This window comes from Diuraphis noxia, unplaced genomic scaffold (genome assembly GCF_037042655.1).
Source record: "Diuraphis noxia isolate RWA-SAM2 unplaced genomic scaffold, SU_Dnox_SAM2 contig0005, whole genome shotgun sequence".
In the NCBI taxonomy this organism is placed as follows: domain Eukaryota; kingdom Metazoa; phylum Arthropoda; class Insecta; order Hemiptera; family Aphididae; genus Diuraphis; species Diuraphis noxia.
The window spans coordinates 27,008,050-27,032,549 of NW_028301715.1; the positions used below are offsets into that span (position 1 = coordinate 27,008,050).

The 24,500-nt window shown below is 27.7% G+C and overlaps 3 protein-coding genes and 1 long non-coding RNA gene across 4 annotated transcripts; 2 read left to right on the forward strand and 2 right to left on the reverse strand.

The window, feature by feature from the left end:
* Positions 1-6,767: 6,767 nt before the first annotated feature.
* Positions 6,768-11,276, reverse strand: LOC107170733 (uncharacterized). The gene is made up of 7 exons (XM_089228504.1): positions 10,843-11,276; positions 10,424-10,744; positions 9,268-9,433; positions 8,890-8,949; positions 8,239-8,386; positions 8,035-8,170; positions 6,768-7,966 (listed from the first exon to the last, which is right to left on the reverse strand). The coding sequence occupies exons 2-7, from the start codon at positions 10,559-10,561 to the stop codon at positions 7,115-7,117; spliced, it is 1,500 nt and encodes a 499-aa protein (XP_089084630.1). The 5' UTR covers positions 10,562-10,744; positions 10,843-11,276; the 3' UTR covers positions 6,768-7,114.
* A 108-nt stretch (positions 11,277-11,384) lies between these two features.
* RfC4 (replication factor C subunit RfC4) lies at positions 11,385-14,486 on the forward strand. The gene is made up of 7 exons (XM_015520921.2): positions 11,385-11,706; positions 11,789-11,900; positions 11,986-12,194; positions 12,272-12,467; positions 12,569-12,778; positions 12,855-12,968; positions 13,547-14,486. Exons 1-7 carry the CDS (start codon positions 11,564-11,566, stop codon positions 13,652-13,654), a joined length of 1,092 nt encoding a protein of 363 aa, XP_015376407.2. The 5' UTR covers positions 11,385-11,563; the 3' UTR covers positions 13,655-14,486.
* Positions 14,487-15,108: 622 nt separating this feature from the next.
* On the reverse strand, positions 15,109-18,696 carry LOC107163159 (uncharacterized). Its single transcript, XM_015510427.2, has 6 exons — positions 18,219-18,696; positions 18,024-18,141; positions 16,706-16,905; positions 16,511-16,639; positions 16,083-16,229; positions 15,109-16,013 (listed from the first exon to the last, which is right to left on the reverse strand). Exons 1-6 carry the CDS (start codon positions 18,276-18,278, stop codon positions 15,597-15,599), a joined length of 1,071 nt encoding a protein of 356 aa, XP_015365913.2. The 5' UTR covers positions 18,279-18,696; the 3' UTR covers positions 15,109-15,596.
* Positions 18,697-19,727: 1,031 nt separating this feature from the next.
* On the forward strand, positions 19,728-23,568 carry LOC149055150 (uncharacterized). Its single transcript, XR_016191955.1, has 8 exons — positions 19,728-19,923; positions 19,996-20,177; positions 20,251-20,684; positions 20,758-20,817; positions 21,222-21,297; positions 21,380-21,542; positions 22,267-22,530; positions 22,611-23,568. It is a non-coding gene; the product is annotated as an uncharacterized LOC149055150 (long non-coding RNA).
* The last annotated feature ends 932 nt before the right edge of the window (positions 23,569-24,500 follow it).

A 24,500-nucleotide genomic window follows, 5' to 3' on the forward strand; every position in this document is an offset into this window, starting at 1 on the left:
ATAATAAAATAATTATAGAAAATTAATTTAATTGTAAACCAGTCAATGGAATAAAAATTAAAAAAATATAATTCCAAAAATGTGCATTTGAATAAAGTACCATAATTAAAAGTTAAGGGAAAAAATGGTGCAGCGAGTGCTTGATGAATCACTCAGTCTATGTAATTATGAATGCGTGTAGTTAGCCATTAAATACATAGACTACAACACCTTGAGCGTACATAATTTTTTACTGCGCAGAATAATATCCGATTATGTGTAATACCGATAAACACAATAATGTGTAGACGTGTAGTGTACGACAAATCACACGTTTCGGCATTTCGTGGTTGACTTTCATTCTTCGTTTCGCTTTCCGATAAATTATCATGTATCATAATTTATAATACCTCTTATACGGAGTGATCCGATAAATGGCTACGTGGTTAATTTCATAGCCAATTTTCGTATTTTTTGTTGTTTAAACTAAGGCTTCAATTACATAGATTATTAGCCTAGTGTTATTTAAAAACTAAATGTACTTAAGCAATATTAGAAAAAAAAGAAAAAGAAAACATATTATGTTATTAAAATTTCTTATCGAAGCCAGTTAGTTTGAAAAAGTTGAAAATATTGGTGGTGTTGTTTTGATTGGATGGCTTCTTCGAGTGGTATAAGATTGTTGAGAAGATGACGTTAGAATGTGAATTTTTGGCAGTTGTCAGTAATCATGTGTTCGATTATTGTAAGGGCAGTTTTACCACAGAACAATAGTGATATTGAAGTGGCCTATTGACCTACTCTAGATCTTATAATATTATTATTTGTTCTCTCTTAGATGCGAGTTGCCTAGATATGCTCATTTTAAAACTATGTTTTGACGTTCCTCCGTTTGCTTGGAATGAAATCCCAGCAGCCATTTTTTTCGTATTTATATGACGTCTACCTATATTTAAATAAATAATATACCAAGTATGTATTAATTGTATTTTAATTTCAAATTAAATAACTAAAACGGTTGGAATATTGACCACTAGCGCTTACGACATGATGTGTGAAGCATAATTACTACAGCGCGATGTTTGAGCTTATAGGCTATAGCCACAACCATGGCTAAGTAGTCTATTTAGCCTTGGCCACTACTACATTCAAACGCTAGTGGTGAATTTTCCAGCTGTTTTTAATAGTGATTGGGTAGACACTTTATCATGGTTCATTGGGCGCAACAGTGTACAGTCTATCTTAAACATGGCCCTATTAAATAGGTCTAAGGTCAGGGGCGGACTGGCCCAGTGGTTTACTGTCCTAGAGGACAGTGGGCCGCTGTCTTTGGATGGGTTTTGGGCCGATGCCTTGTAACTTACTGTTGTAAGTACAATTATATCGGTAGATAAGTAAATATTAAAATATAGTAATGCGACATAATATGATATGAGACATAGGCTACATAGCCACATACCTACGCGTAATTTGACGTAGTGTTTAGTATATTGTGTATAATAGTTATTATTATTTATAAGTTATAATAAGTCAGTATCGTTTCAAATCTCAAGAGTCTATTGATAAATCATTTCATGGGAAAAATAAACATATAGTTTTGCTAAAAATAGATTAACGTGGTATTATTATACGTTCATATTATCTGATATACTATCTCAATTTTTCATTGGAATGGAACGAATTTAACATTAATTTGGAAAAAAATGGTAAGTGCAACTTTCAAATTAGTAAAATTGGTTACTAAATTAAATTTTATACTAATTTAAATTTTTTTAAATAATTTTTTTTTAACTAAAGGATGTAAACAATCATCAAAATCAAATTATGACCGTTCTAAATGTTTGATCTGCGTTAAAAAACTATTATACTCACTAAATATGCATTCTACTGCTCACTCAAATTCATATGCTGCATATGAATTTGTCTTAAGTTTATCAGTCAGTCAAGTTAACTGTGAACGTACATTTAGCACTAAAGATAATAAAAAATAGATTATGTTCGTCATTGAACCAAGAACAGAGGCTGATTTTCAAGATGTCTTGGAAGTCATACAAAATTCTTCATCGCTTTTATTAAAACTGTTATCATGATATTATAATATAGTTATTGAAATTAATTAATTATTTGTATTATATTTAACTAATTACCCCTATAGTCAGAGACTCAGGGAGTAGGGCCGCTATTATATTTGGGATAGTGGGCCGGGCCCTACCCAGTCCGGCCCTGTCTAAGGTCTTAAATCGTGGTGGATAGTGAATTTCCTCAAAATAGAAAAAGCGCCGCCAACACCCGCAGACATAGGCTAAACCACAACATTTTATTAAGATAGATCAAAAGCTATGAAAAAATAATTTTTTAGTTAAATTTAAGATTGTATTAAGCCGCTATGTTTTTCAGTTAGTGTTAGGCAACCCCATCATGTTTATTGACCTTAGGAGAACAACAACATTTGAATTACAAATCTGTGAAAACCGTAGTGGTATATTATGATTATACGAACAGTAGTAGTAGGTACATCAAAACGGTTCAATAACCGTATAAATACGGTTTTTCTAAAGCTCACTGAGTGGTGCTAAAAAAAAAATGTATATATAGCCAATGTTAAATGGAACACCCTGTATCAACATATTTATACATTTATATTTACACTATACAGGTGGAGCGATGAAAATCGCGCGCGTATAACAATTGTCGTCGTGGTCGTCTCCGATGTATATAATATTATAATTTATACTTATATATACCACAGATTAGATTAAATGAGTGTAAACCGACACAATATTGATAAGAACGACCGTGCCCCTCGTCTTTCCGTTCTATTATTATAGTTTAGGTACCAATATATAGTGTGGTTATAGTGTAACAATACGCATTTTCGCGGTCGTTCGTTCGACGAAAATCGAAAAGGCGTAAGCATATAAAGTGATCTTTTTATATTTATTATCGTCGAATTTTCCACTTTAAATTTGAGAAAAAGCGTTCATTACAATATAAATGCGCTGTGGTTTCTGTAATTCAACGTCGCCGTCGGTTATATTATTATAAAGACAATTTATTATACCGTTGGGCGTATATAGAACGTGGCGTCCATAAGAAATACGAGTGCATTTAATATTAAAATATTGTAATATAAACTGTATACGGTCGCACTGACCAGTGCTGGTCACCTTTCACACATGGCGTTTTCGACCCTTTACGTTTACATTATACATTTGCGCATATTTTAAAGCTGCAGACTGCAGTCAGTGTCTTATCGATAATAATTAAAATGGTACCTCTGTAATACGTGCAACGAAAATCTTTAGGGAGTAGGTACTGTATAATATATATATTAAATTAATATAAAATGTCATGAATATTGTACAGACCTCTGTGACTATTATGTGTATTAAAATGTAATCAATTAATAACCATCAAGTATTTTATCTAATATTCTATTTTATCGTCAAGTTGAAATATTACGACGATTCAATAGATCCAATTCTTTAAATTGTTTATGACCAGTTATTGTGATCGTCAATGATCAAAATATTTGTTGATCGAGTTAACTATTTATTGTTCTCGGTGGCATGTGAATGAAGATTGGATTTTCGATGTTACTTAATTATTGTACTATTTTATACTTTATATTTTACTCATAAATATAATATATATATATCATTGTTGTCTGTTTTTTATATACTCAGTGGCATATTTAGGACTTAGGAGTTAGGAGGGAGGTATTCTGGGGTTAAGTCTCCGGAGTCTCCCCCAATATTTTTTCTAATTCTGTTCATTACTAAAGTCAAATGACGAAATATTTTAAAACTGCTTTTAAAATTCAATAATGTTTTAATAATAATTTTTCATCTTTTGTCAGATAATAGTGGTAGTAATAATTAGCGAAATATTATTTGAATTTCCAATAAACGGTGGGGTGAACTACTACCTAATTCTTAGAATTCTATTATCGTTTTGTGATGTCTGGCCAACTGTATTATTGACTATCGCCCTATTATTATTATTCGGAAATTATTATTGTAAATTTAAAAGTTAAATTAGTTTTAATTTATTCAGTCAAATAGTTTATACTTTATTCCTGTTATAATTTTACTATAACCATTGATTATAGAATATTCTTTAATCAAGGCTATAAATAAAATTTAGATAACAGTCTTGAGATTTTTTTACAAGAAGATCATCTCTTACAGGTTATTAAGATGTATTATAATCAATTATGAGTCTATGATGAAGCTATGTTAATATTTGTGGAGATAAAGTCCATGATAACAAAACAACCGTCCACAAAAAAAAAAATAGGTCACTGTGTACACTATTACAGTATTACAAACGTTCACAGTCTGCAATGAGTTAACCCCCACCTTGAAGTCTAAACAGGGGTGGCCATCAACTTTTATATAGCCTATTAAAAGCGAGCCACATTGTTAAGATATATTTATAAAATAAAGATACATTTTTTCATTTTATAACAAATAAATGGACATTTATGTTTTACACTACACAGAACATAATAATTGTTCTGGTACACATTAAGGAATGAGGTTTTATTTTATTGAAAAGTGTTTTTATATCATATTAATTAATTTTACTCTAAGGTTGGTGTCAAGAGCCGCACGAGATTGACTCGAGAGCTGTATGCGGCTCGCAAGCCTCGTTGTGTTCATCTCTGGTATATTACTATAATATTTAGCGTCTGCGGAATTTACGATGTAAAACGGAGAATATATATATATTATAAATATGTTTTGAACACGCCACAACCGATGGTGGGTATTACTGTCGCTGAATGATAGTAAGTAATATAGTGGCGCGATAATCGTGGCCAAACAGCCAAGGCAGGGCAACGGTGAGTTTTAATTTTTAATACAATTTTTATTTTCACGATCTGAAATGTGTGAATATGTGATGAGTATACGCGCGTGTAGGGGAAAAGGAACAGCCTATCTGAAAATGAAAACGTTCCAGATGGCCCGGGTCGTGTATATTATACATTAGTATCAGTTGGACGATTCGACCGACCCAAGTCTGGTCAAGCGTGTCGGTAATCGGTATACTGTTTTTCATTATCATTATTTAAAATCCATAGGTACCTACAGTTTTCGCATGACAATTAGTAAATTGCGATAACGCCGAAAACCACATAATACTATAGTGTATATACATTTGACCATCTTCGTAGTATCCCGAATATTATGTTTAAAATAATATACTCTTTAAATTATGTTTCCCTTGAAAAACCATAGATTTTTATTCAAGTCCGATAAATTGATTGATACAACAACTCACATATTATTCATATAGATATGTAGGTAATTAAGCCACTGAGGACAAATAATATAATGGCGGCCTACGATGTCGTGTATTTGGTTGGTTTTATATATCTCATGTGTATAGGTATGTTTTTGCAATTCTGATACAACGATCAGATTCTCCAAATCCCTTAATGATCATTTTAAGCGGATTCTATTGTATATATTTCGTTTTAGATCTTATGATTTTCATGTACAGATTTTCTGATAATTAAACGATATAGACAGTTGCGTTATTTAGGTGTTTTAATTATAAATTCAAAAATTACTTGAAAAGTAACTGTACATAAAAATAACTCTAACGTTGAACAATTACACAAGTAGGATTATTTGAAGTGTTTTTATTGGTAATTACTTCTCAGTTACCTATAAAATTTAATTCATTATTTTATTGAAATTAGCATACATATATTTTTAATTAATTTTATGTAAAATAAAAATATAATTATGCTTCCAATTTTCATTTTAAATTGAATTGCATGCCAAATCCTAACGCACTATGAATTATTCTAATTTATTAGTAAAGGGATACTGGAAAAACGAACCCACGACGGCAGTATAGCTAAATTGCCTACATAGAACGCCGTGTTATCATAATTTTCATGTAAATAAAAACAGTTTTGATAAAATATCACTGAAAAAGCAATGTATAATACACATTATTTTATTTATTGTGGTTTAAAAACAACTTTTATGATAATAAAACTTACTTGCTTAAGAACTTACCATGAATTTGTTTTCAAAAACTTTTCAACTCTCAATGATTCATCACATAAAAATAAAAATAATTTCTTAATTAAGTTAATAATTTGGAAAACATGGAAATTAAAAAGTGCATTAATTTAATTAAATTAATGAATTAGTATCTATATAATATTATCAATTAATATTTTACCAGAAAATAAAAATCAAGTTTTTAATTTCTTATCAACACCTGTCACCTACTAGACATATTTTACTTGACACAAATCATGGTATAATAAAATAATATAATGAAGACCACATACTTAATTTTTGGTGAATTGACTTATTAAACAACCATAATACAATATTTCAATTAATCTGAAACACTGTCTAAACTCAATAAACTAGTGTACAACAAACTGATGTCAATATAATTAATTTTGTAAATTGTTATACATTTAGATTTGGTCACTCTTGGTTAGACATATTGACATGTTCTTTTTTTTTTTTGTAGATTAGTATACATAAATCATATTATAACATTATTAGTCATTCAGTCCAGCAATAGTTGAATGTATTCCAAGTAATGTAAAACTCAAATTCAATTAATAATATTGTGCACTAATTTTACAAATTATAATCAAACATAATGGATTTATACCTGAATTTCTAAAAAAAAAAAACTATTGTGTGTTGATTACAAAGACAATTTAATCAAAATGAAAGTCTATTATGTGTATTTTAAAGAAAAAACAATTATAATAGTTGTATACAATATAATATAATATTTGTATTATACCAAAATGGCTCTCATCTCTAAGAAAATAACTTAGGTATACAGTCCAACATTTAAATTATTTATTATATTCAGTTACAAAATTGCAAATTTTTGAACTCAAAAAAAGTTTTAAATTTTAATGATTCAAAATCACAACATGAAACTATAAACAATTTTTTAAATGGAAACGTCTTTATTATATTAAAATAATAAAACTTTTTTTATCTATAAATCTTATTATTATTATATTTATAACATCATAAATTAATTATAATGCAAACCCAATACATTTTTAATACACAAATTTTAACATATAGATGGGATTGATGACATCATTATCATTTAATATTTTGTCATCCATGTTTTAATTACTTTCAATAGGTTTATTATTTTTCTTCTTATGAGATCTTTTAGGAGTTTTAGAACGATTTTTTTTATTTTTATGTTTTTTTTTTTTTTTATGAGTACTTTTTGGATTAAATTGTATGGTAGAGTCTTTTTCATTTAACAAAATATTATCAAGTTCTTTTGACTTGGACCTGGTTCTATACTTCTTGGATCTTTTACCTGTATTTTCTAAAGATATCGATCGACTTCTATGTCTTTTAGACTCACTTTCTTTAGAGTTTGATCGAGTTTTACGTTTTTTAGACCTTTTATGTTTATTTTCTACAGATTCATATTCTTTGGATACAGAATGAATTTTAAGTTTTTTATATTTGGTTTCTTTACAAACTGAACGAGACCTAGATCTCCTAGATCTTTTTAATTTGAATTCACTAATAGATGTTTTTCTTTCTCTTGATTTAGATCTACTTTTTCTTGATTTATATATTGAGCGAGACCAAGAACTACTAGATCTTGATTTTAATTCACTAGTGGATGTTTTTCTTTCTCTTGATTTAGATCTACTTTTTCTTGATGTTGTAAAACCAGTTTGATCTTTACAATATATTCTAGACGTAGAGGCTTCTTGATGTGAATTTTGACTCTTTTTTTGACAATACTTAAATAATTTAGATTCCTCAGTTTGAATATCAAGCCAGCGAGTATATGGATTACTACCATAACTTTGATTACCTGCATACTTGTACACAACACGGGCATTTGGTATAGTTTCTGAAACAGTATTTGAAGTTTGGATGCACACTGATTTATCTTCTGAATGGGACTGGGATAAACTATTAGTTAATCCTTCAACTACTTCTCTTAAAATCTAAATAATCAAAAGGATTAATTGAGAAATAATTGAGAATACTAATAACTTAAATACATTTAACATACTTCTACATAAGATTTTCTATCAGTGTGAACTTTTTTTCCTCTATAAGCAGCACTTCTACGTTTTAAATCTCTTTGCTCTTGCAATAGCTCAAGCTCAGTTTTAGGTTTATCATCAGTTTTATTAAAAACATCCACACTAAAATTAATATGAATAATAATAATTATTTATTTAAAAATAATTCATGTATTTCATTTAAACATTACCCTGTTAAATCATTTATCACATATTTGTGATTAGGAAGTTTGGTGTATTTTACAGCACTATCATATAATACTCTTCTTTCATCAGTAGTAAAATCACAAGTATAGCGTTCTATACTTTGAGAAACTGCTCTAGGCTCAAGATTTATATCTAAAATAAAAAAAAAAATTTTAATGACTGAAGTAGACATGTATATTATATATAATATATTTTACTATTTTACTGCAAAAATGATCACAAATGAATAGCTAATAAATAAGTTTTCTTAAGAGGTCTATTTACCTCAAGTATAAAAAATGTATATGGATGTTCTTTAAGGAATATATAGATCCAAATGTTTTTGTCAAATTTAAAAAAAAAGAACAAATATTTGAAAACTGTTGAAATTAATAGGTATCATTAATCATTATTATAATTGAAGTAATAATGAAACAGTATAATAATTATTAACTAACTATCATTATTATTATCATCAAATAGAATATTTAAAAAGGATATGTTTTTTTTTTTTGTAATACATAACAAAATATTGTAAAATATCTTGTACCAAACATTCCTTAATCATATCTGAAAAAGATTCATTAGCTGTTATGAAAAATATTTCATTGATTTATTCAATAAATAATATTAATTAATTTTCTATTATTACTAACTTAAGGTTGAATTTGATTCCTCGAAGGCAGTTTTCAAAATATGCATTTGAGTGATTTCATCTGTAACAAGTAAAAATGAAATACATTTTCATTAAGTAGAACAAAATAAATTATACTTAATCAATGTATAATTAAAATCAAATAAATAATTGAATTGTATTCAACACTTCATCAATATAAATGTCAATGAGACCATCTCAAGGAAAGCAGTAATTTGTAACATCTCATGTAGTTATGTATGTGATACTAATTTAAGAATTTATCATAAAAATGTATAGATTGATTTTTAAAGCAGAAATTTATAAATTTATAATCATAATAATTTATGTGATCAATGATGAATTATAAACAAAATAAAAAATGTTTTTTTATATATACCAATTTTTACAGTCTGGGCCAAAGTGGTTGACAAATTATAAGAAGGGTAAAATGAATGAGATGAATCGTATCCATTTTTTTTCAGTGCACACTTTTGACAATGAACTTCGAGTGTGGATGATGGCATTCTGTGTTCATTGTTAAATGGACACTTGACCAATTTATCCTGGAAGTAAATAAGTACATAAAATACATAATATTAAAATTATAAAACTGTCTTAATAATTTAAATTTAAACGCGAATTATTAAATTAGTTATTTCAAATAGACTGTAGTAATATATGTATAATACGACCTAGGAACTTATATTTTTCTCAAACATGATTTTTCAATTTGGGATCTGCAATATATCGTTTTTATACATTGAAATAATCATCTACAACATGGAATTTAAGTTTTTTTTTTTAAATAATAAAATAAAATAGATTACCGATGTAATATTTTTCATATAAGTATCACATTAAAAGGATATTTTAATTAATTTATGAGAGCATTTGTTATCTTTGTCAAATAATATAAAATGTAGCAAATTTTACAATCAGAAAAATCTATTTTCAATATTAGGAAAAATTAATTTTAAAAATCTAAAAAACTTGCTTTAAAATTAAAATACATAAAAGAGATACAAAGTATACAGCAATAGATCCAGTCATATATTTCATAATTTCTGTGGAAATTGATATATTAAAAAATATATTTATATTTAATATATTAATATATTACATTCAAGTAAAAAAATGTATTATTCTAAAAATGAAATTGTCAATGTCGTACATGAATTATGAGACGGGGACATACATGGAAGATTTAAGTCATATTCATAAAATAAAACAATACACTTATAACTAATATTTATTTTTGGTTTGGGATTCAAAATTATTTTGTTAATCTCTAAGAGTCTAAGTTAGATGAAAAGTGTGGGAAATGTTGTTCTCACGCAATCTTTTAATAATAATTAATAACATAGCCTTTTAATATTTGAACACTAACTTGAATGATAATCATTCATTTAGTATTTATAAAGAACCCAATATCTAAATAAGCAGTACAAATGTTGGAACTGTTAGAATTGGCTTATTTATTGAATTTCATTCAATATTAAAATAAGCAACTATTCTTAAAGTTAAAGACTATAAGTGAAGTATTGAATACTTACATTGTTTGGTGTTTCATCTAATGTCCATCCAATTTTTTCAACAAAACACTTAAGTGTGTTTCTTGTTTGGTCAATATAGTTTTCAAATTGCTTCAACGTCTCTTTTCTGCTAAGTAGTTCTTCCGTTGATAAATCCATTCTCACAACTAGACAATTAGTTGACAATTGATTTCTTCTTATTTCTCATTAGTGAAATTTGAGATTGGATCATGAGTATGGCATAATAATATAATCACGCTGTACTGATGGTAACTTCTACAAGATTAATAATCTCTTATTACTTTCGTCACGAGCATCAAACCGAATAATTATACTTGACTTCTTGATAGATCATAAAAGACAAAAATATTAATTTATGACAAAGTAATTAATAATTATAACAATAAAAGTATAGAGCATTTATTTTGTCATATACTTACACGATACTCACATACATGAATTCGTCATCCAAAGTGAAATTGTATCATTGTATCATTCAAATTTCATAAACAATTATTATTATTTTTATAATTTGTAATTTTTATTCTGTAAAGTGTAAATTAGTTAGGCAATTAACGACGTCGACGACCCACGAATCCACATGTAGATGATCTAAATCTAAATCGTTGAATTCTCCAATCTATATGCTTAATGCTTATAACCAAAATATGTGAACACTATATTATCACTAATAGATAAAAATAATTTTAAAATCATGAATAGTGATAAATAAAATTTTGAATTTGGATATATATCATAAATTATGTATTAAGCAACGACATTTTTATAATACGACTATGGTGAAATCTATTCTGTGGTTTTAGTAAGGGTTAAGGGGAGAGAAAAGAGAGAGAAGAATATGGTTCAAGACGTTTAAGTCATCCCCAGAACCCTCAGTTCAAAAAATTACATAACCCAATTTTTTTTTTCAAACAAATAGGTAATATTGTAGATAGTGTTATCTTTCCCGCCTTTTCAAACAATATCATTACATTATTACAATAAATGTCCAAACTCATAACATTGCCTTATAATTTATTGTAAACTGCCCATCAGCCCATCATTCACATGCGACCCTACTTAAAAATGTTGTACGTTTAAAAATAATTTCTTCTAGTTGATTCATAGATCGAATTTTTAATTCTGGACAGTGATTTTGAAATGGAAGTCGATATTCCAGAAGAAGGTACCTCTACTTCGGCATCAATAGATCCGATGGAAGGATCCTCAACCAGTACAAACGAGGGTTTATCTACTGCGCTACCTCAAACCAAAATTGTTAAAAGTGATTTAAATACGCCATGGTAAGTGCAATATGAACTTACTGATAAATCTATCCATATTCTGTAGATGGCATTCTGATTATTTGTATGGTTTAATATTCAGGATTGAAAAATATCGTCCAAAATCATTCTCAGACATTATTGGAAACGAAGAAACAGTTTTACGATTGGAAAAGTTTTCTTCGTGTGGAAATGTACCAAACATAATTATTGCTGTGAGTATTTAAAAATAATCACTTGTTTATATTTTTTTAATATTTTCTATAGCAAATTGTGTTAATTTTTAAATATTATTACAAGGGTCCTCCTGGTGTTGGCAAAACTACAACAATATTGGCTCTGGCTAGAATACTTCTAGGAAGTGCATTCAAAGAAGCTGTATTAGAATTAAATGCATCCAGTGACCGTGGTATTGATACTGTACGAAACAAAATCAAAATGTTTGCCCAGCAAAAAGTCACATTGCCTCCTGGTAGACACAAAATAATTATTTTGGACGAAGCCGATAGGTAACTAAATACTTAGTTAAAATAATATTTATTTATTGTGTACTTCTATTAATGTTTAAAATATTATTTGTTTTTAGTATGACTGATGGAGCCCAGCAAGCACTTAGACGTACTATGGAATTATGGAGTAATACAACAAGATTTGCCCTTGCCTGTAACAATAGTGACAAAATTATTGAAGCGATTCAGTCACGCTGTGCCATGTTGCGATATGGAAAACTTTCTGATCAAGAGATCATGACACAAATGCTTAAAGTCTGCAAATCCGAGGAGGTAATGGAAATATGGCATATACATTATATACATTATATACTTAATTTTGTTATTTTAAATCATAAGTTGCTGTCTAATATATTCTTTATAATTGCTTTCAGGTATCTTACAGTGCTGATGGTTTGGAAGCTGTTGTATTTACTGCTCAAGGTGACATGCGACAGGCGTTGAACAATTTGCAATCTACGTGGAATGGCTTTAGACACGTTGATAGCACAAATGTATTCAAAGTTTGTGATGAACCACATCCCCTACTTGTTAAAGAAATGTTATTAGAATGTGCTGACCAAAATATCTCCAAGGCGTTCAAAGTATAAACATTATTTAAATGTTACATTTCAAAGATTTTTAGCTTCTAATTTTTTTGATTTTTTTATATTAATGTAGATTATGGCTCATTTATGGAAACTTGGTTATGCCCCTGAGGACATCATTACAAACATATTTAGAGTTGCTAAACATTTGGAAATCAAAGAATCTCTGAAATTAAAATTTATACAGGTAAAAGAGTATATCAATATCATACATTGGGTACGTTTCAACTTGAAATTAAGTCAGAGTCATACCTAGGAACTTTGTACCGGGACTAATTTTTTGATGAGGCACCTCAATCTATTATATAAATTCAGTTTTTTTGCTTTATGGTTTTTCTATACTCTATTTGTAAGATTATTTATAAATTATACCATATACCTATGAGTAATTGTTTAATGTAGTTTGGTATAAATAAAAAATATATAACTATTACTGTAATAATAAATATATGGAGGCTCCTAATTTTATCGAGGCCTGGAGCTTCCCATAAGTAGGGCTCTGAATTTAGTAGTTAAAACTTTGAATATAACTACCATAACAACAGAGACCATGTTATTCCCCAAATAATCTATTTAAAATTTTCTTATAATTATGATAAAGAGTTAAACATATTTTCAATTCTATTTGTATGTAGGTTGTTATTGTTAACAGATAAATTTATTTTTGTGTTTGAATATCTAAAATCTAAACATTAATTTTTTAAACTGTTATCCTAAACTCATGCCTACAATTCTTATAAGTTATAAAATGTATTTATATTTCAGGAGATTGGAATGGTTCACATAAGGATTGTTGAAGGAATGAACTCACTACTTCAATTGTCAGGGTTATTAGCCAAATTGTGCACAGTAGCTGCCAAAACAGATAGTTAAAAAAGTTGAAATATATGATAACATCTACTTCATTATTTTTCTTGATGTTTATTTTATTTTATTACACTTAAATATAATAATAAATAGATATAATTAAGGAATTTTGGATTATTTTTAATATTTGGAAGTAGTATGGCATATAAAAACACATTCACTCTCTCATGTTTCAAAAACTTCTAAATATTTTTTGTACATACATATTTTAGTCAAATACAATATCAACATAAATATTTAATTGCTTATACTTTTATCTTTTCAAATTTAATTATTAATTATTGCATAAAATAGTTTTTTATGTAATGGTGCCATTAAAAGTAAACCTTGTCAAATGCAATTATAAAAAAAAAAATGTTAATATAAATTAATCAGATGGAAAAGACTGCTTCTATGTCAACTCAAAATTAGCTTGTGATCTCGAATTGAATTCTGATTTCTTATAAATCAAAAATTTTAATGGAGGTTGCATTAAAATGTATTAATTAAATAGATCAATAAAATTGAATGGTCTAATCATAGTAAGTTATTTTTAAGGGACCCCTTTAGCCCATTATTTATTTGTTAAATGTTTGATGATTGTTAATATAACCTTTCATTAATATTTTTAGAAAGTACATTTTATATTATATTGTATACATTTCTTTTTTTTAAATTTAGTATAGAAAACAAAAAAATCTAAGGGGTTTTAATTTTAAGAGATGTTATCTGTAACAGAATTAATCTCATATACAATACATTAGAAAGTAGATATCACTCAATATTCGTGACCAATTAAATAGAAGTTAAGATACTGATATTAAATCTTCATTCATGTAATATAAACAATCAGACCTTATACTATTTATTTACTGATAACAACTAACTGCAAAACCACTGGAATGGCCTGTATCTGATGAAAGCAGCTGTATATTTAGTAGATTGGAGATGCCCAATTTTTGAACGACTACCCATTTTGAAAATTCTCGAGACCCATTATATACCAAACAAACAACCTTTATTTTAACCTCTCGAATAAATAATTGAAATATAAAAATAATTATATTCACAGTGAAACGGTTCTTCCGTTATTTAAACTATATTTAATATACATTTTGTAAAAAAATACAATTGATTTCAAAAAGTATTGAAGATGAAACTCTTAGTTTTCTATTTTTTATTGCTGAATTGATTGCTCAATGTTAATTTCACTAGAAATGAAGTAAGCTAAGTAAATGAAATCTCAACAATATTCTTTATAATTTTATGCAAATAATGTAATGCAACCTAATTGTGGGAATCTAGTTATAAAATAAAAGAGCCAAATAGGATTGTTTCCAAAAAATAAAATGTATTTATTTAAATCTTAACACTGGTAATTTTACTTTTATTACAATTAAACAACAGAATCAATTTTATTTTTATATTTTATTCCATAAATTAAAAGAATTAACAATTACAATTTCTTTCAATTAAAATAATCCAGTATATAAAAATAATCATAATAAATATTTATCATTCATAATCTTAATTATAAATATTTCATTCAGCCTTTTATACCTTAGTAAATTTAATTGCACATAAACTTATTCTTTGTAATTAGTAATTAATAATCAGAATATCAAACTAGTAGATTAAGTTAATTTTAAATCATTAAGTATGACTGATTACCCGTGCAGTAAAAAAAAAAAAAATTGTTTTTAAATATATGATATATTTATCTTTTATACACTCTTTGTTTAAAAGTAAATCCACATTATTTTTAAATAAAATATAATGGTTGTAATACTTTCCTATGAGTTATTACAACCAAAAATTGTTTTTGATATATTCTAATTCTAATTTATGTTAATAAAATATATGCCATTGAGTTTTATACAAAACATATGTATGTAAAATAACTGATATAACAAAAATATTAGTAAATATAGTTGAGTAGATTGAGAATCAACAAAATTAAAACTTAACTTCAATATGTGTGGTTTATAGTTGTTATGTAGTCAAAAAATAAAGTACTTTTAAAATTTGAAATATTCCGAAATCGATTTTTGTTTGGTTTACTAAGGATAGTTTGAAATGATAGTTGACGATCATCATCAGATACACATATGTTCATGAGTAACAAATGGTCTAATAACTGTAGTAATTTAGATGAATGCCATTTATTAGAAATATCTTTTACTTTTTCCGGCTTTTCTATAACATTTGTATTGGTGGAGGGAATCGTTGGGTAATTTGGATCAGACTCAATTTGTTTATACAATTCTTGGACTAATTTTTGATTTCCATGGTTGAGTTGCATAGTTGTTGCGGTGACCACAGTGATAACAGTTGACATGGCAATCATATGTTTCATTTTCTGACGGACAATTTTCCTTTTGTACAACTAATTAACAATAACACAACAAATAATGAAATTTAAACTATTTAATTTAAAAAAAAAATCTTAACTTACTTTTCTTATTTTTTGTACAACTGATGAGATCAATAGGAACATCTTTAACAATACAGAGTTAGATTTCTTTATATCACCATATAGTTGATTAACTATTTCTTTATGTCTACTAGTAAATTCTTCATCACTTATAAAAAACTCCCAATTCTACATAAAAAATAATAATTTGTCATAAGCATTATTCATAAATAATCTTAATAATTGTTCAATAAGCTTGTAAACTAAATTTCAATTAAAGGATAAATAAGATTTTATATTTACTAAATGGACATAGTTTAGTATATATTATAGGAATAAGAAAATACAATATTATTTTATATATTTCTAAAATGTTCAATTAGGTAATATTAAAATATTAATTAAAAATGGCATACCCACTTAATTGTTGAGATTAGAATTAATTAGTTTTTTAGGTTAAAAAGTTTTACCATAGCTGATAAATAATCTTTTTCCATTTGATTGATAGTCTTAAGACTGATACCATAAGCAACAGCCCATTCGCTATTTATTGCAGAATCTAGTTCACCATCGTCATGAAGATATTTACTTGCAACTAACTATAAATAACATTTAAGTTTTTAATGTTTAATTAATAACTATTTAATAATTATTGATCGATTTACCAGAGATATAAGAAATAATTCGGATGAGTTAATAGATTTCAAATAATTAGGGTTTGATACTTTAAGTCGTTCAAAATACATTATAGCCAATACAAATGAACATGTGTAAACATATGGTGATTCATCTTCTCCATCGGTGTAATAATCAAAGTCTTCAAATTTTGATATCAATTTTCCTGTTTTGAGCTCCTGAGCTAATTCTGTAAGTGAAAAAGGTAAAATTTAAGAAAATTTAACATCATTAAAATGTATATTTTACTTTATTAAAATAAAACATAATCAGAATATATTCATATGTAGGTAAGTATGTATTAAGTAGTATTTAATGAAATATACTTCTTATATAATTAAATAAATTACTGATAACTTTAGGTAATACAGTGAAACTTCCATAACAAATATTTTTGAGGACTAATCAGTTAGAACCAAATTTTTTTAGAACCATTGTACTAAAAATTCTACAATACATTTTAAGTAGACAGGGGGTACTACCTCTTTGTCAGTCCATAAAAATAGATCACTATGAATTTAAAAGAGTAAAACAGTTCAAATACCTAGGTTCTATTTTGTCTGAAAAAAATAATGTAGCAATCGAGGTAGCAGCAAGGATTCAAGCTGGGAATAAATGCTACAATGAACTGACTAATGTACTAAGCTCACAAGCAGTATCGCGAAGAATGAAAGAAGAATTATATACGTCCTTAATACGACCGGTTGTAGTGTATGGATTGAAAACATAGCCACTTAGAAAAATGGACGAGTATAGATTCATGGTCTTTGAAAGAAAAGTGTTGTGAAAAATATATGGCCCGGTCAAAGATGAAATAACTCAGGAGTGGAGACAAAAGAACATAGAGCTGGAAACACTATAGGCCAGTTTAGACATAATGGAGGTCAACAGAAGCAGAAGACTACGGTGGGCTGGCCATGCATGGAAGAGCCAAAATCCACTATTACCTTCATGCTGTGATTGAACAAAATCCTGTAGGTAAAAGACCTCTGGGTAGACCAAAAATGAGATGGGAAGATATTATAAAGGATGTTGAACATTTAGAAGGTGTTTCCAATTGGAGAAATCTGGCAATGGATAGAGTGGGATGGAAGCTTGGTTGTGAGACGGGATGGTCTTTAAGGCCCAATAAACCCAATAAAAAAAAAAAAACATTTTAAACATCTTGTTGATATTATTTAAAATTAAAATTAAATTGCATTTTATATTTTACCTTGTATGTAGCATCTACCTACTTCATATGTTAACCTAATGATCCTAATGTCCTTTTTAAAATAAAATATTAAGATGAAATAGTTTATCTCGTACCAGATAGTGGCAGACGTCCTAAAGTGGAATTCAACGGGAGTCTGTTGAAACTGTCACCACACAGTGCTGAAGTAAACTTTGACAAAAACAGATCATGATCCTGTTCGTTATCCAACTTCTGAAACATTAAAAAAAAATGTTCGAAATAATATATAGTTAAAATAATAATAATTTCAGGAGCGGGTAAACACTTACCTTGGCGTTTAAAAGTTTCATTCTATTGCGAGTTTTCAAACAGTACTTTGAGGACGTCATGGTCTCGTTGTGTCTTACAAAAACGGTTTGGTGATGAATATATTATATAAGAACACCGCTATAAGCCTATAACTATGGTCTATGATCGCCAACCGAATTAAAATATAACTGTCAGCTAACTCAGCTACGATGTTGACGGCAAAAGTAGGTCGTATCAAACAGAGATCAACATCAGCGATGATAGAGAAAAAAAACCCCGAATAATATTATTATTATCAAAAACCGAGTGTCAAGACATAAACAATAATAATTTATTATTCTTCGTTGAACAATTTGTTGCCGAGAAATTCGTTATCGAGACGAGACTAGACTAGTGACGACTGACGAGACGACCGAAAGGTTTTCTTTATCACGACTATTATTGTACAAATATCAAATAGGAGAATGCATGGTATAACGGGTATAACCAACAGATATAACTAACATGGTATGACACATAGACCTATTTGTTAATAGGTCTATGGTATGACAGCAACAGAGCAATCATGCTCTGCGCATGGTGCCTACGTCATTTGGTCCGTCGGGCGTCGACTGTTATCACAAACGTTGTTCTCAGTTATTATTTATTTCATATTTTCATTTAAAATATCTAATTGTTTTAACACCCGTTGAGTATTGTACACGATTTAAGATATCGTGGTTTTGTATGATTTTTATTTATATTTTTTGATAAATTTTGTTATTATTATTAAAAATTACTGTACTCACCTTGTCTATTGAAATTAAAAATGTTGACTTACTCACTTTTGTTATACTATTATGTCTGATAATTATTTTCATTTATATTTTCCATGATAACTTAACCAGATGATTTTATCCAAAATATTAATGCATTCATACTAATTACTATTTAGTATATTTATAGTCAAATAAATTAGAATTGGATAATATTCAGCAATTTGAATGGCAAGTTGTCGAAAAAGTAATTTTGAATAAGTAGTTTATTATAGTTATGCTTAATTCTTTAGTAGTAGATATAATACATTGTTAGAGTTATACTTAGTAGTAGATATAATAGTTTGTTAGAGTTATATTTAGTGTTACTTGGTGTAATAACAATTGTTTAAAAAGTTCAACGTGTATATACAATATACGTATACAATATGCATACATATATCATTATTTATATCATCTGATAAACATTGGACAATTTATTCTAAGATCAAAAAATAGTTCAATAAATTATAATATTGTCTCCATGAACCATGATGTAACTAATATAAATATAAACCAATATAACTAACTGTTAGTTATATCATGATTGCCGCCTTATTTTGAATTTAAATATAATTTGAACTGGACCAAGGACCATAGATAATAAATATATATATATATATATATATATCTTTATTATCTATGGTTATATCATGGCCCATGGGTGTAACTTTACTCTAGCGTCTAGCAGAGCGATATCCACGACTTACCCGCTTTTTTTTTTAAATTATTTGTTCATTGTTGTAGTATAGTAAACAGCAAATTACTGTGTTTGTGAATTTGATGAGAATCACAAACAATATAAATTTATATATATATATCTATTGTCCGTTTTGTATCAAAAAATGCATATTCGAATCGACATTACTGTACCACCTTAGTCAGGTTCATTTCAAAAAGCCTAAAAGAGATGAAGAAGGTGAATTCAAATGTAAACTATTTATATATATATATTTTTTTAAACAAATAAAGATACTAAGTGGTGTTTTCTTCATTTTAATAGAATATATTAAATATGATTGGGAGTGCAATTTATCAGTTCTCCAACAACGGACACATGACGTCCATAAGTCTTCTACATTTGATAAAAAGCTACGGGCAAGAATAAAAAGTATTGAAAAGTTTAATTTGATTTTAAAAACAAAGAGCAGTTCAATTCAAAATTTAATATATAAAAAAATCAATGTATGTAACGATTATAATAATGTATATGTATACGATTTCACGATGAAAATAATTACACAATATTTATTAACAGATACTTGCAAGATACAAAAACATTAAGAATGTTATTAAGTTCGTAGAGGCAAAGGGGCTTGCTGAATCTATTTTGGAGTCGTATCATCATACAACAAACAATATGGCAACGAGATACACTTTAGAAAAAACGGACAAAAAAATAGCCATCTTTAAAAAATCAGCAATTGATATTATTAAAAGTGAAACAGTTTTTCAATATTCAAAATTTCTTATAACAAATAAAATACCAACCATCAATTAAAAACCATCTGCCAATTCAAACCTTACACCTAACACAATACAATTTTTTTAAAACAATAGTTCCGTCCTCATCTATACATAATATATTCCATAATATATAAACAATTGTCTGCAATCGGCCAACTCATTAATATTTATTGGTTATATATTCAGTTATATTATATTACATAATTCCCCTGATATCCTTCATGAGTAAGTAACATCTTGTAATTATATCTTAATGCCTAATTTGAGTAGTTTAATCTTATTGCATCTCATGTTTCAGTGTCCAAGTGTGTGAAGTGGATAGATTAGGAAAAATTTATAACCAAAAAAAAAAAAACTGGTACAAATTTTTATTATTGTCAAATACATTCTTATACAGTGGCGCCAAAGTCCAAAATTTTACCTATGACATCAGACACCTCCACATAAAATTTTGTCACCCACCTATTTCTTATAATTACCTTACCTTATAGTTTTTATGAAATATTATCAACTTTTAGTTTACAATTGACAGTAATATCTAATACATGCAATTATCCATATCGTATTATATTTAAAATGACGAACGTAACCCTCCTACCTACTAAAATCATCTATGACAGCTGTCATAGGTAAATATATATTTTGGCGCCACTGTTCTTATATATCGCAAACAAATTAAGGGGATAATAGATGATAAAGGCAACGCCATTATACATTTTTTACCCGTCATTAATTTTAATAATTTGTATGCCATTGATAAAGGATTTCATGAATTCTTGAAGGCCTTAGAGTCATGGTGGCAGAATCCGATTAACGATCTCCACTATAAACACACAAAGTAAATATTAAAATTCAATATTCTATCACATAACCTAAAAAATTAAAATAAATAATGTAATACATTAATTTATAAAAAACAGGTTAAATACAAGGGTTCCGGATATTGTAATTCAAATTGATGACCAGTCATCGGTCATTCAATTTTTTAATCCATATCCAGAAATCGATGATTTAAATTCAGCTTTAGTATTGACATATCTATATGTATATTACAAAAATTTAAATTTCACCGAAAAGTTCACAGTATGTTGACAATGTTTAGAAATTTATAAGACAGCGTTTTTTTTAATTTAAAAATATTATCATAAGATTCATAACATTACAATCACAAATAATATTAAATCCAGTTGATTCTTTTATCATTGAACACTCATTATTTCAAAAATTACTAATGTTTTTGAAAATATTTTTTTACATAGTTTCAAGTTGTTCAAAAACCAATGTTTTTATTAGAAAATTTTATTTAAAAATATTTTTTAAGTTTTTTACTTTTTTGAATAACAACATAATTTCATATTCCAAAGCAGAATATTTTTCTTAGTACATTGATTCATAAAAATCGAATTGAGGATGAGTAGTTTATGAGTTATAAGTATTTAAAGTTTAGACAAGCGGAGTAGTGGACAAACATTTTGTAGGTTAACCCCGTACCACTTCACTCTGATGTTATCTACTCCAATTAAAACTATATGTTGTCATTCAAAAAAGTAAAAACTTAAAAAATTATAAGGATAAAAAATATTTTAAAATAAAATTTTTCAATAAATACATTGGCTTTTAAACAACTTGAAACTATGTAAAATAATATTTCCAATAACATAAATAGGTATATTTTAAAATAATGTGTGTTCAATGATAAAAGAAACACCTGGTATAAAGTTATTATAATATTACCATTACGAAATGCTGTCTGTTACTACATAATTATTTAAAATGTATTAATGACTTAACAATTACTTTTCTTTAGATATCCAATATATATAAACATATTAAAATAATAATGTGCATTATAAGGCACTTCTTTATTGAAAAACCTGAACTGAAAACCACATTACACAAATTAGTTGATGAAAATTATTTGACACTACAGAAATACCATAATTACAAAATATACACACCTAATAAAATAATCATATACAACTCTATACAAAAATTTAAAAATTGTCCAACAGTGTACGACATAATGAATATAAAAAAAGAAATATACCTGACGACAGCTGTTTTTTACAATGTAATTTTATTTGTTTGTCTTGAAACATCTGCAATGGTTCTTAAATTTAAATAATGTATATAATTATGTGATTGTTTCAGCTTCCGAATTCCCTCAATTCCCTCTGCCAAACACGAACCTGCAACAAATAACAATTTAATATTACAAAAATTTCAACAAAAAGCAATCTTCGTTCAAAAATTTTTAAATTCAATAATTACAAATCATTTCAATACTACTTCTTTCAATGCAATATGCCTAATTTATGAACAAAGAACAGAAGAATACAAACAAGACATCTTTAATCCACTACAAACTTTGCCAAGAGTAAAACAAGACTCTCAATTATCCGTTGACGAAATCATTGAAATAAGGCTTCAAAATTTCAAATTCATCATTCAAATCCACCTATCACACATAAAAAATTCAACGCTTCAAAATTAAAGTTTTACACTCAAGATTCAGATATTCAAACTTACATAAAACAACATTATCCTTAATAAACTATTTTTTTTTACCATTTTAAACTTGTTGATATTTTTGCATGTAACTTCGAGGGATGGTAGCTGGAGACGAGTGTAATCTAATGGTACAGGTTTCAAGTCGATCGCACGATTATTCGATTTTTAATTAATTTTTATATAAAAAAGAAACCGTAAAAATCGGCAATACCGGTGTGATGTACACACCGTAGACAAACTATTCGTGTATTTAACAATTATCAAAAGTTGTAAACTATTACGAATAGTTTCTCTATGGCGTGTACATCACCAGTATTGCCGATATTTGCGGTTTCTTTTTTATATAAAAACTAAAAAGTAATTAAAAATCGAATATTTCGTGCGATCGACTTGAAACCTGTACCATTAAATTACACTCGTCTCCAGCTACCATCCCTGGTAGTTACATGTAAAAATATCAAAAACCTGAAGGCACTGCAGTACTACACTGACGGCTGGAGTCTGGCCGATCGCCCGGACATCACCCGGCAGTTGGCAAATTTCGATTTCAAAAATTAATTAAAAATTGAATAATAAGACTACCGATTTAAAACCTTCACTGTTTCATTGCAAATGTTCCTGGCTACCGTCCATGGTAGTTTCGTGTAAAAATATGAAAAACACTGTAGGCACTGAGCCAGGGACGGGTTTTATCACTCACCAAGGGGGGGCTAATAGAGGTTCAAAAATTTAGTTAGTTGTTTTTTAGGTCTATATAAAATTTAAAATTACAGATTATAGTTTTGAGTCCCTCGACCCTCATAAGTAAGTCATTGTTTTTTCACAATAGTGACAAATTTTAAATAGTTACATTATTGGTATAGATTGGAAAAACAATCTAAAAATAGCTTGAAGCCTAAATATTTACTTAGATACTTGGGAATCAGACTAAACATGTTGAATAAAACACAATTGCAAATAGGTACAAAACCCGTAAGACCAATATTTAGCGAGATATGAGGGTGTAATTATGTTCACAAATTGTTATTTATTAAAATCGAAGCTATGCCATCAACGGAGTGTACATCACCCGGTATATTGCCGATATTTACGGTTTCTTTTTTATATAAAAATTAATTAAAAATCGAATAATAAGACGACCGAATTGAAAACATTTTCACATTAAAGCAGGTTACGTACCCTTTACAGGGATGTATTTTTTATAGCTGTTGGGACAATGGTTGTTTTTTAAGAATTATCCAAACATATAATACATCATACGGTTGTCGCATGATGCCTCAGCATTTCAGACTTGCCGCTGTAATGGTCTCCTCATCGTTAACCAATTGGAAAGTAATCCCTTATTTTATATATATCTTAGTTTATAGGAATTATATCATATTATATATGTACATATAATATACTATACTATATAGGTACCAAATTCGTTGTAAGGAAAACAGCACGAATCAAGATACATCTTAATTTGTGGTAAGCTATACACTTCGTACCCACAAACTTTTGTGAAACAACTAATATAGGCAATAAATT